Genomic DNA, 22,592 nt, shown 5'->3' on the forward strand with positions numbered 1-22,592 from the left:
TTGTTTATTGTACAATATTTCATTTAAAGTACAAAGGCATCATCAGTATTCACTGGAATTTACTGTGTTTGTAACTGGTACAATATACTGCATGTTAAAAAACCCTTCCACTTTAAGGATGCAACTCAGAACACAAATTAATTGGAATAAAGAAAAGAAATTTTTTTAAAAAAATCAATGCAAAAATACATTTTTTTAGTAACCGATCTGTACCAAAAAAATAAAATGGATAGTGGGGATTAGAGCCCCCTCATGTAATTTAAAGCTATATACAAATGTATCATTTATCTTGTAATTCAAACCTTTGGGTTTCATTTCCTTCATACTGATGAATTTAAAAAAACATTGTTACTAAAATGATCAAATTCCAAAAGAAGTATTTACAGAGAAAGGCAAACAACCTTCCCTCCACCCCCAGTCTTACAAAAGAGAAACATTTGTGTGCCTGGAATGCACAGAGTCTCTCCCTGTCCCTGCCCTTTCCATCCTAATTTTGCCAAAGAAGTGACCTTGAGTGGGGGAGAAGCCTATGGTAATGCATTCAGAGAAGCTATCTGAGTCACTTTAACAGTGGGAGAGTGTCTCTTTTCTTCAACACTCCCATAATCAGGGGAGCTGGGAAAAAAAGAATAACTAAACAACCAACGGCTAACATGGAACTACCCAAGAGCATCATGAATGCAAGAGCTTAGGACGGATAATCAGCAAGATGTAAATGGGGAATGGCCTGGTCTGAGTTGCTAGACGTTTCTTTTAAGGCAAAAGTAGGGGTTTCATGCTTTATCAGGCACTCATGATGGTTTTTAAAAATCCTCTACTGTGGAGCTTGGCAATGGTGTGCGACAGTACAAGCAAACCCAAAGCATCCAAGTCCACCAGTAAAAGCATGTGATGATGAAGGCTCTGGGAGTCTCAAGGTTGCTTATACATGAGCACTCTTAGCATGGGTAGGAGAGCTGGATCCCGACGCGTAGTAGAAACGGTTTTCACCAAACGACTGAGCATCTCCTGAGCAACAGACGATGACGGAGCCACCAAAGAGGCAAAGGGCAGACCCAATCCAGCCTGTGTAAAGGGAGTATCCAAAACTCACAATTGTGGTCTCACGGTGAGCAGACACAGGGAACCAGATAGTTGCGACGATACCACACAATGCTGGGGAGACATTAAAAACAATAGTAATTGCAGCACATAAATCCAGTCCAATCACAGATGTAGTCACGTGAACTACGTTAAACAAATGTGAGGCACAGGCTTCTGCAGCTAGCCTGATCACAAGACAGACTGAGCAAATACAATTCCCACCAAAGTCAGTAAAAATGGCAAGGTACTTAGCACTTCAAGCACTGAGTCTTGATCCCGTATGGTACCTCCTGGGAGACAGAAAATGCCCTTAGCTTCCACTGACATCAGTGACCTTCCAGGATGGCACGGAAGATTGGAAGGATTCTGTTTTCAGTCCTTTAGGGACCTGGCAGATCACAGTAGATTTTACTGCTAGAGATCTTTATCCATTGGCTCATTTTTGCAGAAGATTTAAGACCTCAGGGTCACTCACCATTGTTTAACAATCAACATTCAATGAATGTCAAGATGTGCAACAGATTCAGGAATAAACTTATAGATCACAATATTTCACAATATTCACTTCTTAATATTTTGGTTTTAAGCAGGATGGAATAGCAAATTCCTTTTCAGGTCCTCACTCTCTCTTCCTATCATTTAACGCTGCTTTCTCTATCTATTTTGACGGTTAACAATGAAACGCAGGTTATGATCCAGTGGGGCGGACGGACATTACCAATACTTATCAGTTCAAATTTAACCCTTTCAAGCCTATCTACAAACCGTTAAGTGCTACTAATGAAAGTCACTTGCCAGTAAGTTTATAAAGCACAGTAAGAGAAGAAGAAACAGAGGGTATGAAATTCTGGCCCCACAGAAGTCAATGACTTCTGACTTTAATGACTTCTTGCAATTGACTCCAATAACCCCTAAAGACAAGCAGTGAACTATCCATTCTTCCAAGTTAACTTTTGGATTGACAAGGCCGGGGGAAAGTGGCTATACTTTGAATGGCTTTTGAGGCCTTACTTTGTTGCTTTTAGTGCTGAAGAAAACAAATAAAGGCACTGGCATCTGACTGGTAAAATGCCATCAAAATGCATAATATCAATAGACAATCCAACCAGAACTCAATACAGCAAAACACTTGGAGCCTGACACTCATTGCCCAGCAGCTCATGTACACCAGAGCAAAGTGCTACCAGATCAGAATGACCCCCATTTTACACAGACGTAAATAAATACACAATCCCAATCCCAGTGTCTCAGCAGATTTAGCAATACTACTGACATGAAAACCATCCTCCCAAAACACAGCCAGTTGGGATTGGTCTAGTTGAGGCACATGACGCTATGAATTATGCAGGGAGTTTCCAACTGGTGCGGATCATAGCTAGTAAATAAGTGTGATTTTCTAAACTATTATCCATATCAACAAATAAAGTGTAACTAGCCTGAATATTTTACAGTTAGTGCACATAGAATACATTTGTGCACAGACTCCATGGGCTATTGACAGGGTAGGCAAATTAATTCTCCCTTTGCTTCCCTTCATTTATCTACTCCAAGCTAAGGCTATATTTAAGATTTTAAAGAGCACATTCAATAGTTCAGTTACTTTCCAAGGTCTACCTCCCAATGAAGTCCAGGGAAAGATTCCCATTGACTTCAGTGAGAGCAGGATCACACAGAATGCAAAATGATGCTATTGTGATATATACAGATGTTAAAAACCACTGCTACCAATCAGAAAAGAAGATAAATGGGACCTTTTCATAAACGCACCATAGATGTTAGAGTATGCAGATACTTCATAGTCCTTTTATATTGCATAGTAGAAGGAATATTTTTCACTTGCACTATGCACTTGCATAACAGAAACCTGTTGATATTCACCCCTTCTTGTCAATTGTTGGGAACAGGCCACATCTACCTTGATTGAATTGGCCTCCTTAGCACTGACTCCTGACTTGGTAAGGAACTCCCATCTTTTCATGTGCTGTAATATATATACCCGCCTACTCTATTTTTCACTCCATGCATCTAATGAAGTGGGGTTTAGCCCACAAAAGCTTATGCCCAAATAAATTTGTTAGTCTCCAAGGTGCCACAGGGACTCCCCGTTGTTTCTGCAGAAACCAGAGACTTGCACTGTCTATGTATTCAATGTGCGTAGTTCAGATGTGACTGGAGCAGCCTATTTTTCCTTGAGAAAACAGTGAGTGTGCCCTCTCTCCCCCATTGTCCTTCAGTCCCTCTGTGGGTTCTCATGAACCTTATCTTCAGTATTTGAACTAAGTAACTGGCAGAAAGGGTGGGAAACTGAAGGTGGGAGGATAAAAGCTTTCTAGGAGAGATGTGAGCAGAGTGGAAGAGAGAAAGTAGGAATATCCTCACAGACATTTAAAGAACACCAAAAGAACACTTGCCATTTGGTGCAATCTGATGCATTATAAAGGCAACATATAGAAGTTTAATTAGAACTGCAGGGATTAGGTATTTATTGGTAAATGTCAGTTTCACCATAAATACACAAATTGAGGAAAAATACGAAAAATGCTGCTTGACAACATATTAGAGTTTGATTTAAGGATATTTACTTTGTATATTTTGATGTGATGTTGACAATTTTTGTATTAACAGTTATAAAGCTTTAACTTTTTGAATCTCAAGGTCTATTTGTTATTAAATAATTATGGTCTGACCCCACATTGTCTGAGCCTCCCGTAATTTCCCACAACTGTGAACATTTAAATAGATAAAAATTGAAAAAATGCTTAAAACACATCATTTTGCAGCTAGTGTGAAAATTGTAATTGAAAATAATATTTAAAAATAAACATTGATTTGCCCATTAAAATGATTTAAAATAAAAATTAAATTCTGCAAAACCTAAGTATAGTTATGGCCCAAGGACAAAAGTCATCCCTGGAATGGATGATTTGAAGGTATTCAGAAATAAGGAAAATTCCATAGGAGGCAGAGAAAACCCATCTCCAGTTCAAACATAAAAGCAATATCTGTTAGTAAGCAAGTAAAATTTGTGTGTCAGATCCTCAGCTGAAATAAATCAACTATGCAGGTTAGGCCTGATTCTCTTCTTGTTTGTACTAGGAGCAATTACAGGGAAGTCAATAGCGTCACCCCAGAGTAAGTGAGCAGAGACTCGGGCCCCTTTCTCATTATTATTATAATATTCTCCCTTGAAAGGTCCTACATGCATTTAGGAAGTGCCTCACCACTCAGGGCACCATAAAACATACTTCAACATAAACATAATATAGGCAAATTAAAAACACTCTCAGAAAAATCAGAATAAGCAACAAGAAGGAATCAGCTGTAACGGAGAAAGTCCCAAAAAGGAATGGAGATGGGAAAGATTAAGAGGAGAGATGGATAACAATATTCAGGTTAAAAGATAGCTTGAGGGGGAAAAAAGCTCAGACTTCTTTTTAAGGGGTCAGAGAAAGGTGAGATAGATTTTAACTGGGGAGCAAATTCCACTTCCCTGTGGGGGAAGATCTATAGAATTTAGTAGGGACAGAACCAACAGGGATCTATAGAAGTTACTCTAAAAACCTATAGAATTAAACAGAAAATGAGATCCTTTTTCTGGGCTTTTGAACCATCTTGTAGGATTCTATAACAAGGATTGAAATCTATTAAATTCTACTGCAGAAGGATTTTTTAAAATTAAATTCTATAGGATTTCTTCATAAAGTTGCAGGCATAGTATAATGGCTTTCCAGTCTACAGCATGATTGTGATGCCTATGAAGAAGTTGGTCTGTGAACACAGATGTCCCCAGGTTATAGAGGAAGTTTCACATGCAGCCAGAGGCCACATACTTAAGGACTTTAAAAGCCAGCAGTGACCAACTGAAAAACCATGCAGCACTGTGACAGATCCAAACCAGTGGGGTACAGGAGTCTGGTAGAGGGCAAATATACTGGTCACTGGATGAGTAGTTTTCTGTTCCCTGAGTGACCAGAGCAGGGGCTGCACTAGAGTAATCAGGAACCTGCTAGAACCAATTAAGGCAGACAGGCTGATTAGAATAAAGCAGAGTAAAAAAAATGCTGGAGTTGGGGATCATCAAAGATTCCCAGAGTCAGTGGCCAGCCCAATTGTGCTAGTGCCAAAACCTGATGACACACAAGGATTGCAACGACTTCCAGCAACTAAACCAGTATATCAGTTTGACGCATACCCCATACCTCGCATAGATGAGCTAGTGGACCATCTGGGTAATGCCCGGTATTGACTACCCTAGACTTGACAAAGAGGTACTGGCGATTCCCCTGTGCGGAAGACACAAAAAGACTGCGTTCTCTACACCAGAGGGTCTTTTCCAATATACTGTCCTCCTTTGACGACATGGGCCTGGCTACTTTCCAGCGCCACAAGACACTATTACGCCCACTATACAGTTTGTGCTGCCTACTGGACGATGTGGTCATTCAACCCCAGACTGGGAAACCCACTTAGAGAAGGGTGGAGCAGTCCTCAATACCTTCAGTGAGCTGGCCTTACAGTAAACTCTGCCAAGTGCACTGTGGGGTTTACGGAGGCCAAATACTTGGCTACATTGTGGGAAAGGTCTGGTAAAACCAAATGAACAAATTGGAGGCTATCCATTGCCCCGACCACGTCGCAAGAACAAGTCTGGGCGTTCCTAGGTGTACTGGTATTATGGGTATTACTGACGATTTATCCCTTTGCCACAAGAGCGAGCCCCTGACAGCCCTAGTAAAAGCCCGTGGACCTGATCTGGTAAATGGTCTGATGCAGCAGAGGAAGCATTCACAGACCTAAGGACGGCCCTCTGCAGAACACTGTATGATAGCACCTGATTTCACCAAGGAATTTATCCTGCAGACAGATGCATCAGAAGTGGGTTGGGGGCTGTTTATCACAGATGGTCGGGAAGGAAGAACACCCGATTCTCTACCTCAGACATGCTCTGTGAAGTGGCATTCACCCATGAAAGCTCATGCCCAAACGTCTGTTAATGTATAAGGTGCCACAGGATTCTCTGCACCTCAGTAGGAAACTCTTCCGAGGGAACAAAAATATGCAGTGGTGGAGAGAGAGTGCCTCGCCGTAAAATGGGCCATGGAAGCACTGAGCTACTACTTGCTCGGGCGCAGATTTGTCCTCTACCGACATGACCCTCCTTCATGATGCAGCGGAACAAGGAGAACAAACAAGGGTGACCAGGTGGTTCTTATCCCTCCAACCTTCCAGTTCCGGTGCAACACAGAGCAGGGAGCCATATGGCAATGCTGATGGTTTGCACGTGTGCACTGTCTGGCATCCAAGCTGCCCAATCCTTGGTGTTGAGCAGGGGAGGGTAAAAAAAAAAAAAAGGTAGAGGGTTTATTTTTTTTTTCCACTACAATGAATGACTTAGTATGGGCATTGATACAAGCTACGGTGGCCCAGCTGGAGGCTACCCGTGTCCAGGCAGCCGCCCAACAGGAGGCAGTGCGGCTGCAGCAAGAGACTAATCACCTGCTGATGGACCAGGCTTCTCAAGACCAAGCTATGTTGCGGGAACTGGTAAACCAGGTAAAGACCCTTACAGAGCTGAACTGGGGCCATGATGGGATGCAGATCATACAGGCCAGCCATTGGCTGCAGAAAATGACACAGGAGGATGATGTAGAAGCATACCTCCTGGCCTTTGAGAGGACAGCCCTACGGGAGGCCTGGCCTTGAGATCAGTGGTCTGGCATACTTGCCTCATTCCTGTGTGGGGAGGCCCATAAGGCCTACTATGATCTTCCTGAAGAGGCTGCAGCAGACTACACCCAGCTGAAAGCAGAGATCCTGGCCAGATCTGGGGTAACGACCGTAGTGCGGGCCCAGCGGTATCACGAGTGGAGGTACCACAAAACCCCACCATCCCAATAAAAATCGAGATTCAGGGGAACACTACTGAGGTAGCAGTAAGTGTAGTCCCTAAACTCCCATACCCAGTGCTCACAGGGAGGGACTTCCCAGGGTTTGGAGACTTACTCCCAGTAGGAGAATTGGAGAAAGAAGGGAACCCTGAAGTTAGTGAGGCATCCACAGTAGACTGTCAACCCCTAGTCTTCTCTGAAATATCCCCAGATTTATTTTCCATACCCAGACAGGGTAGAAAGTCGAAAAGGGAAAGGAGGGCAGCTAAGGCCTTGGGAACCCGAATACTGACTCAAAGCCAGAGGGTTGCTCTCGTAGGTAGGCGGACCTGAGCAGCTGAAAAGGAAGCCACCCAGGAGGGAGAAGCACCTGCGTCTGACCCCGACCCTAACGCTTCTGAACCAGTAGAGGCAACAGAGACTGTTCCCCTAGTTTTTGGGCAGATTAGCCCCGGGAGAGGAAATTTTGGATGAGACCAGGCTGAAGACCCAAGGTACGACAACATTAGGAAGGAGGTGACTGAAATAGATGGGGTCCCCGTGGAAGGGAAAACCCAGGGACCAGGACCCTACTTCCTAATGAAGAAGAATCTCTTATCCCGGGTTGCACCAGTACAAGGGCAGAAGGTACAGCAGATCCTAGTAGCTCCAAAACACCAGAACGCTGTATTAAGTCTTGTCATAGTCATCTTTTTGGGGGGCATTTGGGGGTAGAGAAGACCCTGGCATGAGTCCTACGATGGTTCTTCTGGCCCGGAGTACATGAAGAAGTGCGGAGATACTGTGCGTCCTGCCCGGAGTGTCAGCTGCATAGTCCTCGTCCCCACCTGAGGGCACCTTTAGTACCCCATCCCATCATAGAGGTCCCCTTTGAGTGAATAGCCATGGACCTAGTGGGACCCCTGAAGAAGACGGCTCAGGGCCACCAATAGATACTTGTTGTTTTGGACTATGCTACTCACTACCCAGAAGCCGTCCCCCTGAGGAACACAGCCTCTAAAATGATAGCCAAAGAGCTGGTGGGGATCTTCGCCCGAGTGGGGCTACCAAAGGAGATATTAACAGACCAAGGAATCCCATTTATGTCAAAGCTAATGAAGGACCTCTGTACGCTGCTTCATATACATACCTTGAGAACATCAGTCTACCATCCACAGACTGATGGGTTGGTAGAAAGGTTTAACCGAACCCTCAAGGCTGTGATATGGAAGGTGATAAGTCGGGATGCGAAGGATTGGGACACCCTACTATCCTATCTTATGTTCGCTATCTGGGAGGTACCTCAGGCCTCAACTGGGTTTTCCCCCTTCGAGTTATTATATGGGCGTCACCCCTGTGGCATACTAGATATCGCCAAAAAGATCTGGGAAGAGGAACCCAATGAGGGGAGAAATATAATAGAACATGTAATACAGATGCAACACTGGATAGCCCGAGTCACCCTTATTGTACGGGAACATTTGGAAAAGGCACAAGAGGCCCAGAGAACCCATTACAATCACCAGGCAAAAGTCTGACAGTTCCAACCAGGGGATCAGGTGATGGTGTTGGTACCCACTGCAGAAAGCAAGCTTCTGGCCCAATGGCAGGGGCCCTATGAGGTGGTTGAACCCGTAGGGGAAGTAACCTACAAGGTACAGCAGCCAGGACGCCGAAAACACGAACAGATTTATCACATCAACCTTCTGAAACCCTGGCATGCACAAGAGGCATCATAACTGTCCGAAAAGACCTAACCCAGGAAAACAAGCCTTCCAAACAGGTGAGAGTGTCTCCCGATTTAACACCAGACCAGAAGAATTAGGTGTCTGACATGATCTTCCGGAACCAAGATGTGTTCTCAACAAAACCGGGTCGAACATCTGAGGCATTTCACCACATCGTCACGAACCCTGGGGCCAGAATAACAATGAGGCCCTATCAGGTACCAGCAGCCAAAAGGGAGGAAATAAAAGCAGAAGTAAAAAAAATGCTGGAGTTGGGGATCATCAAAGAATCCCAGAGTCAGTGGTCCAGCCCAATTGTGCTAGTGCCAAAACCTGATGACACCACAAGGATTTGCAACGACTTCCAGCAACTAAACCAAGTATCTCAGTTCGACGCATACCCCATACCTCGCATAGATGAGCTAGTGGACCATCTGGGTAATGCCCGGTACTTGACTACCCTAGACTTGACAAAGAGGTACTGGCAGATTCCCCTTGCGGAAGACACAAAGGAAAAGACTGCGTTCTCTACACCAGAGGGTCTTTTCCAATATACTGTCCTCCCTTTTGGACTACATGGGGCCCTGGCTACTTTCCAGCGCCACAAGGACAAGCTATTACGCCCACATACCAGTTATGCTGCTGCCTACTTGGACGATGTGGTCATTCATACCCCAGACTGGGAAACCCACTTAGAGAAGGTGGAGGCAGTCCTCAATACCTTCAGGTGAGCTGGCCTTACAGTAAACTCTGCCAAGTGCACTGTGGGGTTTACGGAGGCCAAATATCTTGGCTACATTGTGGGAAAAGGTCTGGTAAAACCCCAAATGAACAAATTGGAGGCTATCCAAAATTGGCCCCGACCACGTCGCAAGAAACAAGTCTGGGCGTTCCTAGGTGTACTGGGGTATTACTGGGGTATTACTGACGATTTATCCCCCACTTTGCCACAAGAGCGAGCCCCCTGACAGACCTAGTAAAAGCCCGTGGACCTGATCTGGTAAGATGGTCTGATGCAGCAGAGGAAGCATTCACAGACCTAAGGACGGCCCTCTGCAGTAACACTGTACTGATAGCCCCTGATTTCACCAAGGAATTTATCCTGCAGACAGATGCATCAGAAGTAGGGTTGGGGGGCTGTTCTATCACAGATGGTCGGGAAGGAAGAACACCCGATTCTCTACCTCAGACATGCATCTGATGAAGTGGGCATTCACCCATGAAAGCTCATGCTCCAAAACGTCTGTTAATGTATAAGGTGCCACAGGATTCTCTGCTACCTCAGTAGGAAACTCCTTCCGAGGGAACAAAAATATGCAGTGGTGGAGAGAGAGTGCCTCGCCGTAAAATGGGCCATGGAAGCACTGAGCTACTACTTGCTCGGGCGCAGATTTGTCCTCGTGACCGACCATGACCCTCCTTCAATGGATGCAGCGGAACAAGGAGAACAACACAAGGGTGACCAGGTGGTTCTTATCCCTCCAACCTTTCCAGTTCCGTGTGCAACACAGAGCAGGGAGCCATCATGGCAATGCTGATGGTTTGCCACGTGTGCACTGTCTGGCATCCCAAGCTGCCCAATCCCTTGGTGTGAGCAGGGGGGGGGATATGTGACAGATCCAAACCAGTGGAGTACAGGAGTCTGGTAGAGGGCAAATATACTGGTCACTGGATGAGTAGTTTTGTGTTCCCTGAGTGACCAGAGCAGGGGCTGCAACTAGAGTAATCAGGAACCTGCGAGAACCAATTAAGGCAGACAGGCTGATTAGAACACCTGCAGCCAATCAGGCAGGCTAATCAGGGCACCTGGGTTGAAAAGGAGCTCGCTCCAGTCAGGTGAAGGGAGCCAGAGGAGAGGAAGTGTGTGTGTGAGGAGCTGAGAGTGAGAGGGTGAGGGTAGGTGAGGTGAGAGGGTGTGCTGCTGGAGGACTAAGGAGTACAAGCATTATCAGACACCAGGAGGAAGGTCCTGTGGTGAGGATAAAGAAGGTATTTGGAGGAGGCCATGGGAAAGTAGCCCAGGGAGTTGTAGCTGTCATGCAGCTGTTAAAGAAGGCACTATAGACAGCTGCAATCCACAGCGCCCTGGGCTGGAACCCGAAGTAGAAGGAGCCTGGGTTCCCCCCAAACCTCCCAACTCCCGATCAGACACAGGAGAAGTTGACCCAGACTGTGGGGAAGATCACTGAGGTGAGCAAAACTGCCAGATAAGTGCAACACCCACCAAAGTAGAGGAGGAACTTTGTCACAGCACTTTATAGGCAACCAGGGTCAAAAAATACAGTTTGGCATGATATGATCATGGCTGTTGAGAGCAGTGAGAAAACATGCCCCTGCATTCTGACCATGCTCATTTCTAGGAGAGTTCATAATAATCACTCTCCTATCATTGATCTTGCAAACACTGAGTGCTCTTAACACCCATTGAAGGCAATAGGAGTTGATGGTACAAGGCACTCACAGTATTGGACCCTAAAACAATATTTCTTTATGGCTCATACATCTGAGAAGAATCAATCTGCCAATATTTTATTTCTTGCAGGAGCAAGCTGTGCTGGACTCGGTCCTTGTGGCTATCAGGGAATCAGAGCAAAACAATAACAAGACTATGGCAGAGTTACAGATTTCCACCAACCTTGTTAAAAGATATCTTGAGGCTGTGTCAAAAATTAAAGTTGTAAGGGGAAAGATAGGGGGGGAAGAAAAAGGAAAATTGTTTGGTTAAAACAGAGAACTAATGAATGATTCTGTCTAGGAAAGCAGAGACTGCAACCCTAATCGCTGCAGTTATTATTAGAGAAAATATTTGTTTATGGAAAAGAGAGGAACATTTGAAGGATGCTAATAAAGCCAATAATAATTTTGAGCCTCCCCAAAGAGAAAGACCCAGTGGATTTTAAAGGACATTTTTTGGGGAAAAAAATGGAATTTGTCCTGCATGTAGGTCAGCTTTATCTGATTCTTACAAACAAGAAAATCCATGAGTTTCTAATGTTTTCAAACATGAATGTTTCAACTGAGAATCTGCAAAGCCAGCTGATGGCTCATGTAAAAAGCTTCTTTGTTGCCCACAAAGGGTACAATCATCTTTTCTTTTCTGTCAGCACTGGGTAAAAAAAATATATGTATGTCCATAGACTATAAGAGCCTTATCCTTCCAGACCTCTCCCCCACAACACAGGATAGAAGAAAACACTTGCTCTGATATGAGAAGAGCTCTCAGGGTCATCAAAACAATAACATCTCTTGTATATGTAGCTAAACTGTGCGCAAATCACCTTATTTTGATGTTGACAACGTTGGGAAACTCTGTGCAACACAAGCCAATCAAAGACACTCTATGAGTCAGTTTCACCTCCCCCCATTTGGTTGTCACCAGCTGCCACCAGTTCTAAATAAGTCTGTTGATCTTGATGAGTGATGTGCTTAAACTCTGCTGGATTTCCAATACTTGGCATGGGTAACATTTCAATTTAAATCCCACAAGAAATACTGGGAAAGTACATGGCACAATTTCAATATTTCTACAAGTCAGCAGGCTCTGATTTTACTCTGGAAGTGACAGAGAGTAGGATTCAAGAAAACTTGCTCTGTATAGCAATGCAAGGAAAAGGCAGGAGTTTTTGGAGGTAATTTTTAGGCAGGATTCAGGGTTTACTGAAATAGGTTTCCCTACAAGCTGTCTGAATACAAACTGCCTCTACTGCTCTTTTCCTGCTAATATTGCCTAGGATTTTGACTAAACCAGCCCATGACCCCTCACAAATGAGACTGGGCATTGACACGCAATACATTTATACTTGTTCCATCATGCTACTATAAATTCACATTGTCATATCCTCCACATTAAAACCCAACCATGCCATTAATGTCGATTGGACATGTACCTGCAAGGGTTCAGACCATGGCACTGAAACTCTTAATTTTCTTTATTATAAACTTAATTTAATTGGTGGTACATTCATCTAAACAGGAAGCATAAAAGGGGGTTGGGGACTGGTGTGAAGGACAGAGCAGTGTGAATCTAGCTTGACATATTGTCAAAGGGAGTGAGTCCCCCCTACCTACCTTACGCTAAAAGCATTGGAAAGTATCTGCAGAAGAAATAAGTAAAGACAGTGTATATTAAAACAGTGTTATACCTGAGGAAGGAGCGTGTCACTACACAAGGAAATTTCCCTGAAATCTGCCTCAATGTGTCTCCTGTTCTCTCCTATTCAGGGTTATACAGAGCGAGTTTCCTCATTCTACCCAAATGGCAGCTTCCCAGTTCTTTAACAGAATTTTGGGGTTCTTTTTATATTAAACATTTCTTTTAAAACAAAATGAAATGATTGTGGATTCCCAAAGGGGAAACAATCTGGAGTTTTCCTTTAGCGTGTGTGAGGATTAGCAGAAATTTGAGATTGAAAAATAAAAGACACTCTTTCCTTCTTGACTGTGATAATTTTATTTTAAATGTGACTTTATAACATTCAAAACTATCAGATTTCCAAGAATGGGGCTATTATGAGAGAACTGGCTGACCCCAGTTTATTCTTTTGCAGACTTCCAATACTGTTTTAATATACACTGTCTTTACTTATTTCTTCTGCAGATACTTTCCAATGCTTTTAGCATAAGGCAGGTAGTGGGGACTCACTTCCCTTGACAATATGTCAAGCTAGATTCACACTGCTCTATCCTTCACACCAGTCCTCAACCCCCTTTTATGCTTCCTGTTTAGATGAATGTACCATCAATTAAATTAAGTATCCAATGTGGTTTTCAGTTGTCTTAATTTTCAATATCAGAAAAGTAGGTTTGGGGTTTTTTTCAGCATCCTTTATTTCACACTCCACCCAATGTACACTAGGAAATTGACCTTTTGTTATCAGCAATGGGTCCCCACAAAACAAGTATCAACAGTTTGGCTGCTATTCTGTTTTTTGTTCCATCAACGCTAGCAGTTTAACTGTTTTCAGCACTGAATCAGAGGGAATCACTTCTGACAGCTGTTTGCAGCAATAGATCAATTCCCTAGTACAGACAAGATTAAAGCAGACATAAAAATATACGTCAGCAAACAAGATAGAGAGGTGCGCACATGTACAATTGTTCTTACTGCAGCCTTGCTATTTTCAGTGGATATTAAATCAATGGAATATCTGAGCCCACTATTTTCCTGGCAAGTTTTCAGTAGTTATTTTAAATTCCATAATGTGTATCACAACCTCTGTTTTTCCTTTTAACAATTTCAGTGCTAAACGCACATCAATTTCTTAAATTAATAGGGATATTTACAGTGTTGGCAACTCTTGTGATTTCAGCTCAAGTTTCACCATATTTGGTATTATTCTTAAAGCCTTTGTTCCAGGAGTCATGTGACTAAGTGAGATTTTCTGCCTTCATTTAAGAAAAAAGTAAGTTTTTAGTCCTCATGGTTGTTCAAAAAAATTTGAAAACATGAACCACAAAGGTTCAATAATCTGACAGCAAATAAAAACAACCATTTTAATCCAGTCTCAAGATTTTGGGGGCCTGACTCATGACTGTTGAATGCTATGGGCTGGGAACACCATATTTGTTTTTCAGAGGACAAATCATTAAACTGCAGTAGTATCAAAGTCACAGACTGGAGTCCAATATTCACATTCCAAGGACACTGCCTGGCCAAATTAGGTGTTGTAAAAATTATTGTTAAAAAGCTTATGATGCATTCCTGATTTTTGTAATCTAACTGAAGCAGTTTTATTTTAAGCATTTCCCTGCAATGCCCACAATTTAAACATTGCAGCACTGTGCTACTGCAGGAGAGCCAGAAAGTGAGAGTGATTTGAAACTGATTAGAATAAAAAGCAAAACTGACTACAGTAATGTATTTTCATGGTTGGAACAGTGAAATGCACAGAGTAAGCAACGTTGCACTGTAAGGTACTATACTAGGGCCAAAGGGATTAGAGCAGACAACATGAGAAGTAGAAAGCAAATACGTTCGGTTTTAATCAGCTATAGTATTATTGGTAACATGAGTTAGGAAATTTGTTTATTTTTATTCATACTGCACCAAACATCTGCTAGGCACTTCAGGGCTTGATCCTCCTGAACACACTCCACTCCCATTGACATGGGTAGTCAATACCTTGCAGGACTGAGCCCTTACAGACAGTGGGACTGATTTTGATCTCATGTACACGAGTGTGTATAAGGAGTTATTCCATTGGTCTCAATGGAGAAAAAAGTCAGTAAGCGATCAGAATTATGCCTAATGAGTATTAACTGGTCCATGTCATTTGAAAATTAACACTTTCTTTTCTCAAAGAAGTTGCTAGGTTGGAAATTTACAGTATGTCTACACTGCAGCTGGGAGTGTACGTCCCAGACAGGGTAGATAACACATGCTAGTTCAGCTCAAGCTAGCATGCTTAAAAATAGCAGTGTGGACAATGTAGCACAGGTGATGGCATAGGCTAGTCACCTGACTACAAGCCCACCCCACCTCCTGGGTCTGTGTTTAGGTGGCTAGTCTGTGCTACTGCCCATGCTGCAAAATCCACAGTTATTGTTAGAGCACTAGCTCAACACAATTAGTCTGTGTCTGTCTACCCTGGATGGAAGCCGCCTCCCAGCTGTAGTGTAGACATACCCTTACTTACTGTGACTGAGAGTGTGGTATCACGGTGGGTGCTTCTATGGCTATGTATTTTGCTTTTCTCTGGATTTAAGGAGCCAGGTTCTCCCCCCATTTATATTGGTATGAATCAAGTGGAATTACACCAATGTAAAACCAGTATCAGTGAGTAGCGATTTGGGCACAAGAAGCCTACCTATGAGCACATGGCATAGCACTGTTTACAATAAGAGATTTCAGTTCTTTGCATCATAGGCTAACATAACATTGTCATTGTAATTTGTTACCTGCTTGTCTGTCACCTGCTCTCTGAGTGAAATCCTATCACTCAGTCAGCTGGCGTAAGCTACTCAGCTGGAACAAACTCCTCACAAATAATGAGAAAGTAACTGAAATCTCGAGAAGAAAAGAATTGTAAGCCAGACCCTTTTTCATCATCTGCAGCTCCAGAGGATCCTGATGCAGCCACAGGATTTCTGGAACCTACCCAATCATTCACATCCAGCTCTGCTTGGACTCCTGTGTCCCAATGAGAGTGAGGCTAAATTTTTCAACGAAAACTTTTTAGGTGAAAAGTGCAGATTGGTGACACCGAAACATTTCACAAATCTGTGTCAACTTTGCCAAATTGTTTTGGTCAAAAAAAAAATTCTGAAAAAATTGAAATGTTTTGTTTTATCATTTTCAAAATGAAGCGTTTTGATTTTTCAATACAAAATGACTTTTTGTTTTGAGATTTTCCTTTAATTTATTTTTTAAAATCTAAAAACATTAGCAAATGTCCCAATCTAAACAAAACATTTTGTTTCAGGTTGGGGAAACTTCTGCTTGATCCCAAACAAATTTTTGTGCTGACTTTTTGGAATTGGTAGTGAACCGAAAAATCCATTATTCAGACCTCTCTCATCCCAATTTTATGGTATGGCTAGAGGATCCATCTCTACTCAGATCAACCAACCACTGCACCCCACAGAGCCGGGACACACAAGCCAGGACTATTTCGCCCCTCCTCCCGCTCCTCCACCAGGATCCCCCGCTGCCAAGCTTGGCTATTTTAGTGCTCAAGGTTTTAGGTTTTAGACTGTGGTCAGTGATAAGTTCACACATTACATTAACCCTCTATTTTGACTTTCTACAATAGGGATGGTCTGGCACAGGGCCTCTATATCTGATTTTAGGGACATGAGTCATGACAATATCCTTTTAAAATCCAGATGCACTGCTATAGGGCCCAGTAGCACAGGCACGGAATCAGTCTCACTATATATTACATTATTACCCTCTGACCAGTGGCCTGTTAAATGACTCTGGGGACTCATCCCCGTTCCCTGTGTGCCACACGGGGGTAAAACCTACCATCATACCCTTGTTGGAAATCTCAGGAGAGAGCCCAAGGACTGAGCAGGCACGGAGACTCAGTGTAGTTATGGAAGGGATTCCCTCCAGGTCAGGGATGAGAGGAGCTGCCCCTCTTCCAAGGACTTCAAAAGGACTTCTCCAGAGTGCTCTTCAAAAACATGAAGTCACATAGTGTTTTTATAGGTGCTTAGTTTTTGTTTAGTTTTAGTTGCTGGAACTATTTACAGAATGAACAGCAAACTAAAGGCTAACCTCAGAACTGGACAGGCCTGTGACTGGAGCTGTTCTGCTGTGGCCATTCCTCTTTAAGTGACTAACCCTTGTGCTCGAATCCCCAGTCCTGGCATGTGCTGTAGCTGTTCATCAGTTCCCAAGCCCCAGCACTGACTACCGCTGCTGTGGCAACTACACCCAGTGTTCACTTTAATAAAAAAAAACCTCAACAACTGCATGATGTCAGTGCTGGCTGCCATGCTGAGAAAGCCAATGACAAGGCAGACCTTGCACAAAGAGGCCACTTTCCCGCGCCCCGCCTCCTCTGCTAAACAAACTGATAAAAACAAGGCACCAAGGCTGTTGTTGAGATGACGAGGCCTCAAGAATACACAGGTGTTACACTTGGGACAATGAAGTTCACAGTCCGATTCTGGTCAAAACAATCTCCCACTCAGTTACAGAGAAAGGGAGGAAAATTGTGAGAGTAACTCAGAGTCAAGGGGAAAAGGGAAAGACTGATGGAGCACGTAGAAAAGAGCTGCTGAGGTTATGCGGGCACATGTCCTTGCCCTCAACTTTATACCCTATCCTGTTATTGAAGCCAGTATGTCTGCATGACTTGTACCTTCTTAATCCTGCTTTCCTCACCCTTGCACCTCAACTTATTTTTATGTGATTGCACCTGTGATGCTTCACAGGCACTGAGCTAGGACAAGGAGAATTTGGGACTAGTCTTTTTCTCTAGGCAACTTTGGGGCAATGACCAGGGGCGCTGGAACAATTTTTACAGCGTGGGTACTGATGATGAAAACCAGGCATTGCCAGCACCTCTGGCAATGAGAATCTAATTCATGTCTCCCTCTCTCCCCTCCCTTATCCCACAAACATAGTAACACTACTGCAGGCTAACTAGCCAAATCAATCACCCATGGGCAGCTGTGTGTCTATCACTACTGATCACACTACTGTAGACTTGTGCTGGGTGCTTTACTTGGAGCAAGATGCCAAAGGACTCCTTAAGACAATGCACAGTAGGGTTTAGAAACCCTTCTCCTCTCCCTGCCATCATTCATTGCTTCTTTTATTTGTTCTCCTTCTCACGTTTATGCATTTGTTTTCTCCAACAGACTATGTAGTTAGTCCACTTGTCCAGACTGTGGTTAGGCCAAGCCCAGACAGCCATGTCTTCTGAATGATGGATCAGGTAATCTCCTGCCTATTCAGTTTGTACAATATGTTATCCTGAAATCAAAAGAAGGGAAGTATGTCCAGGGGCCAGATGTGCATCTTACCCAAGAGAATGAGCAGGACTCCTCCCAGCTGGGAACGCCGATACTTGGCAGCTCCAGGCTCATGGCCCATCCGAATACAGGGTAGAACAGTCAGCAGCAAGAAAACAGCAGGGAGGCCCAGCACTGTGGCGGCAATCATCAGTGCTCGGCATGCCTGGACATAGCCTGTTGACAAGGACAGGAAGCAGAGTCTCAATTAATAAACAAAAACAACAGGAGGAGATATTCAGCCAGACACTCCTATACAACTAACTACCAAGAAGCTGGGGAGCAGAGGAGAGGACAGTAAGGGAAGAATTTGGTGTGGGAGGAATTTTCCTAGGTTCCCAATCCCTAACACAGAAATAAACCTGGTTAACAGCGGAAATTTAAAATGGAGGTTCTCAGACAGTGGTCCATGGTCCACACCACAAAGCCCATCTGGGTGGTCTGCAAAATGAGCGCATTCAGGGTCATTTACATTCTTCTAACTTAGGGATATAAAACCACCCTGACATAGCTGAGATATGGGATAAAACCCAATAGATCCTGAAAGGAGCATAAAGTGAGGAAATGATCAACTCTGTAATATCAAACCTCTTCCTCATAACCCTATGGTAGCCTCTCCTAGGAGGTATCTAGGGGGGTTGGACTTCCAGCAGTGAGGATGGGCACTGACCCCCCACCAAATCAATGGAACTTCAGTAGATAACTCCACTCTGTACTTCATTGTGTAATATTCCAGTGCTGTTGAAGCCCCCCCACACACAGTGGAGGCAAACGTCTAGAGGCTTTGATCAGCCAGGCTAGATGGTGGATTGAGAAATGGGCACCAGTTCTAACAAATAGTAATTCCACAAATCCCTAAGGCCAATATGGATATCACAGGATTCAAGGGTTTAATAGGCTGAACCCCCTCCCACTTCAGCAGACAGGTAAACCATGTCCTCTACTGAGCTTCCTGCCACCTAGGCAACAGCAGCCCAACACAAGACAGCAGGAGATCACATAGCTCTTGTGAATGTAAGTGTCCCAGGACGAGGCACTTGTCATTCATATTTGTCTGTGAAGTCCCATATGCTCCTGTTATAACTAACAAAGTAATTACATACATAATAATAATGCTAAAATTTGTTTTTGTTAAAAGGGTCACCTGTTTGGCTTTGGTGCAAAGTTTGTTCCTATTGTTGGGATGTCTCTTATCTGCTCCAGACACACTCTTAATGGGATAGGGAGGTTCTAGGGGAAATGCACATATACTCCCAGCTCCCATTCCCATCCTGTCCAACAGAAGGAAATGACAGCACTGCCATAGGAGAAAGGATTCATGAGTTCAGGAATTCTGATTATACCACATAGTATATCTGCAAATAGTGCCTTGAATCAAGAGTCACAGAATTAATTGTCATGCAGATGAGAAACCAGGGTTCAAGCATTTTCTTCTTCTTGGACATGTAGATTCTGTGTACATTTGAACATCTGCTTGAAAACAAACTCTTTAAAAAGCGCATGGTAAACGAGATTGAAAAGCCCTGTGTGGTTTCAGTAGAATCGATCCCAATTAAACATACGTACACACACATTCATTTTAAATCCTTTTAACTCATTCAATAAGAGGTACTGTGTGGATTTCAGCTACTAGGCAAATCAGGATAAATTAGTCCCTGATATATACCCACTGGTATTAAAGAAGTTACTGCAAGAAGTATTTTGAGCTGTGATATGTTATTTTTGTTGAAGAGGGGCATTGGTTTTCTGCTGCTAGAAGATGTATTTACCTATAAATGAAAATTTAATTGTACAATTTTTTTTCTTCAAGACGGGTTATCTTAGTGTCTTCTACAGCAGCAAGCATATTGTTGGCAGTTTGGCACTATACTAGCAATAAACAAGAAATAAAATTTACTAAAAACTAAGGCACAGGAAAATAAACAGAAATATAAGCTGAGTCTAATTAGTTACCATAGTGGTAAACACTACAAGAAACCCTGTGATCAACAAAATTTAATGCTCTGCAACATTGACTGACTGACAATATCTGAAACAAATCCAGACCCTTTCCACCTTCACTGAAACCCTCTTCAGAGCACCTTTTAAAAATGTGAACAAATAAGGAAAAACAATTCACTGAAAAATGGCTGGCAGACCTCCTCCTACCCCTCCAGAATTGTAGGGAGGAGGTGTCTGAGAGTAGCTACACACAATACAGCCAAAGTCACGGAACAACGAAGAAGTATTACAAAATTGATGATGATGGAAATGGATAACGCTACCAGCTAGCTAAACTATTCACAGATGCCAAGATTGTACGAAGAATCCATATGCTGAGATCCAAAAGGTTGGTTAGCACAAAAAGGACATAATCAAACTTAGTGACACATCATGTTTAAGTTGGACTTTAATGTGAAATTAGTTTAGCATATTACACAATTAGCAAATATCAACAGTAATTAAATATAGCAAATAGGCATAACTGTATAATTAAAAATTCTATATTGTATAGTCTTAACAGGAGCAGAAAGCACTTGAATATCAAGACTTAGTCTTCTAAATTAAAATCAATTGTGTTAATCTAGTATTAAAAATTAATTATACTCATCAATATGTTAATACAGTAGATCTATATTTGTAAGAACAGCTCATTTATTTATTTAAAAACTTTAATTTTTGACTTCAGATAATAAAGTTAATAGAAATAATTGTATAATTCAAAACTCGAGGCCATATCCTATTATTATAATGTATTGTTTGTATGGCAGTAGCACTCAGAAGACTCAGTTGGAGAGAGAGAGAGAGAGAGAGAATTTGTGTATCAAGAATGATAGCAAATAAGAATAAAAAATAAAGCAGATCATTGACAGTGTAATAAAATAGAATCATACCTAAGACATCATTAAAATATTAGCCATAATCTATCTTTAATATTAGCTGTAACTATTGGATAGTATCAATCTAATAGAATTTTGAATTCTATGTGTATTATAATTAGTGGATGAGATCCTGCACTGTTGAAATCAATTGGAGTTTTGCCATGGTCTCACTCTAGAGCAGGACTTGTCCCTTCATCTCTGTATCAAAAGGGAGACAGCAAGGAGCCCATACCTGGCAATATGAGGATGTCCACTAGTGGCTTGCAGTGATAGAGCCCTGTTGCCATGACACAATCTGCCCACAGCCCTTTGGATCCCAGCTCGTCCATCTTCCTGCAAGTGGTGATGGTGTAGCCACAAGTCACGACCCACTCATTGGTGGCTGTTGCCACGATCACTCCAATCCAGCCAACAAAACTAGAGACAAATCCAACTAGGTGCAAGCAGGTGGCAACCATGTTAAGCTGTCAAGCCAGGCAGCTGAAAGGAAAAGCACAAAAAGTAAAGAGTAAAGGAGATGACTGGGCTTTGTAAGCTGGAGCAGCCTTCGTGCTGAAGAAAACAAGTGCTGCGACCTGCCCTAAGCTGTCAGCAGATAGGACTGGAGTTTGGTGTAAGCAGATCCTGAGTGGTGCTCTAGTGGCAGGGATGCCTCTGATCAGTTCAGCTTCTGGGAGTGGTTGGAACTCCTGCCAGCCCCACTGACAGAGAGGGGAGGAGTAACACAGGGAGCCCTACTTCTTCCAGCTAATCAAGAAGGAGCTGAAAGACTAACTAGCCAATCAGCACACAGGAAGGGGTGGAGAAGAGAAGGGTACAGAAATGTAAACTTACCCCATTCCTATTACCTTCCCTTGGGGGTCCTATGTTACTGTCAGAGAACTAAACCCATCAGAATGTAATAGAGTTGAGTGTGGCTTTGCATTTTTATAAATACATTCTCTCTCGCTCGCTCACTAACTGAACTAATAAAAGGAAAGGCCAGAGCTTTAATTAAAAAAAAAAATCAAATAGTTGGACTGTTGGAAGTGCAGAAAAAGTGGAGGTTACGTAACATTGTGGGGCTGACTACAGGTCATCACACTAAGACACTCCCAGTGGAATGGAGTGGGGAGGGAGGAAGGGAATAGAGTTGGCAGATAAAGTTACTGGAAAGAAGAAATTGATCCTCTTACCAAAACAGAAGCTATCTGTAGTAAGCAGCCTAGTGAAGATCAGTCATATTTTCCTTGGGCTCTTTTCTGATGCCTTCTCTGTAGATGGAAAGGATGAAGAGACAAGTTCCTGCACTACCTCTACTGTGCCCCAGTTGTCAAAGTACTTTGTAATTCAGACTCAAAATGACTCACTGATCCACTTTACAGCATCTTCTTATTTCTGCTTCTCAATCATGACATCCAGAATAACTGATTTTTCTCTCATAATTACTTAAGTTTGTGCATTTCAGATTATTTATTCTGTAAAGAGAGAAGCAATACTTTTTTTAATGTCAAAGAAATAAAAATGCACTTTTCCTTCTTTATCTGACCCAGGGTAAAGAAGGGTGAAGAGACACAAAACACCTTCCTATTCTTATACTTATTTGTAAA

General features: G+C 42.9%; 1 protein-coding gene across 1 annotated transcript; it reads right to left on the reverse strand.

Annotated features, from left to right (window-relative positions):
- On the reverse strand, nucleotides 1-21,676 carry CLDN11 (claudin 11). The gene is made up of 3 exons (XM_032783687.2): nucleotides 21,236-21,676; nucleotides 18,155-18,319; nucleotides 1-1,155 (listed from the first exon to the last, which is right to left on the reverse strand). The coding sequence occupies exons 1-3, from the start codon at nucleotides 21,459-21,461 to the stop codon at nucleotides 923-925; spliced, it is 624 nt and encodes a 207-aa protein (XP_032639578.1). The 5' UTR covers nucleotides 21,462-21,676; the 3' UTR covers nucleotides 1-922.
- Nucleotides 21,677-22,592: the final 916 nt, after the last annotated feature.

This window comes from Chelonoidis abingdonii, chromosome 8 (assembly GCF_003597395.2).
Source record: "Chelonoidis abingdonii isolate Lonesome George chromosome 8, CheloAbing_2.0, whole genome shotgun sequence".
Lineage (NCBI taxonomy): Eukaryota > Metazoa > Chordata > Testudines > Testudinidae > Chelonoidis > Chelonoidis abingdonii.

Excerpts from the sequence above, each read along its gene's own strand:
- CLDN11 (XM_032783687.2), bottom strand. The coding sequence starts at position 21,461 with ATGGTTGCCACCTGCTTGCACCTAGTTGGATTTGTCTCTAGTTTTGTT. Across the intron at positions 18,320-21,235 it reads GGACATCCTCATATTGCCAG|GCTATGTCCAGGCATGCCGA; the intron begins GTATGGGCTCCT and ends CCTTGTCAACAG. Across the intron at positions 1,156-18,154 it reads AGTCCTGCTCATTCTCTTGG|CATTGTGTGGTATCGTCGCA; the intron begins GTAAGATGCACA and ends ATGTCTCCCCAG.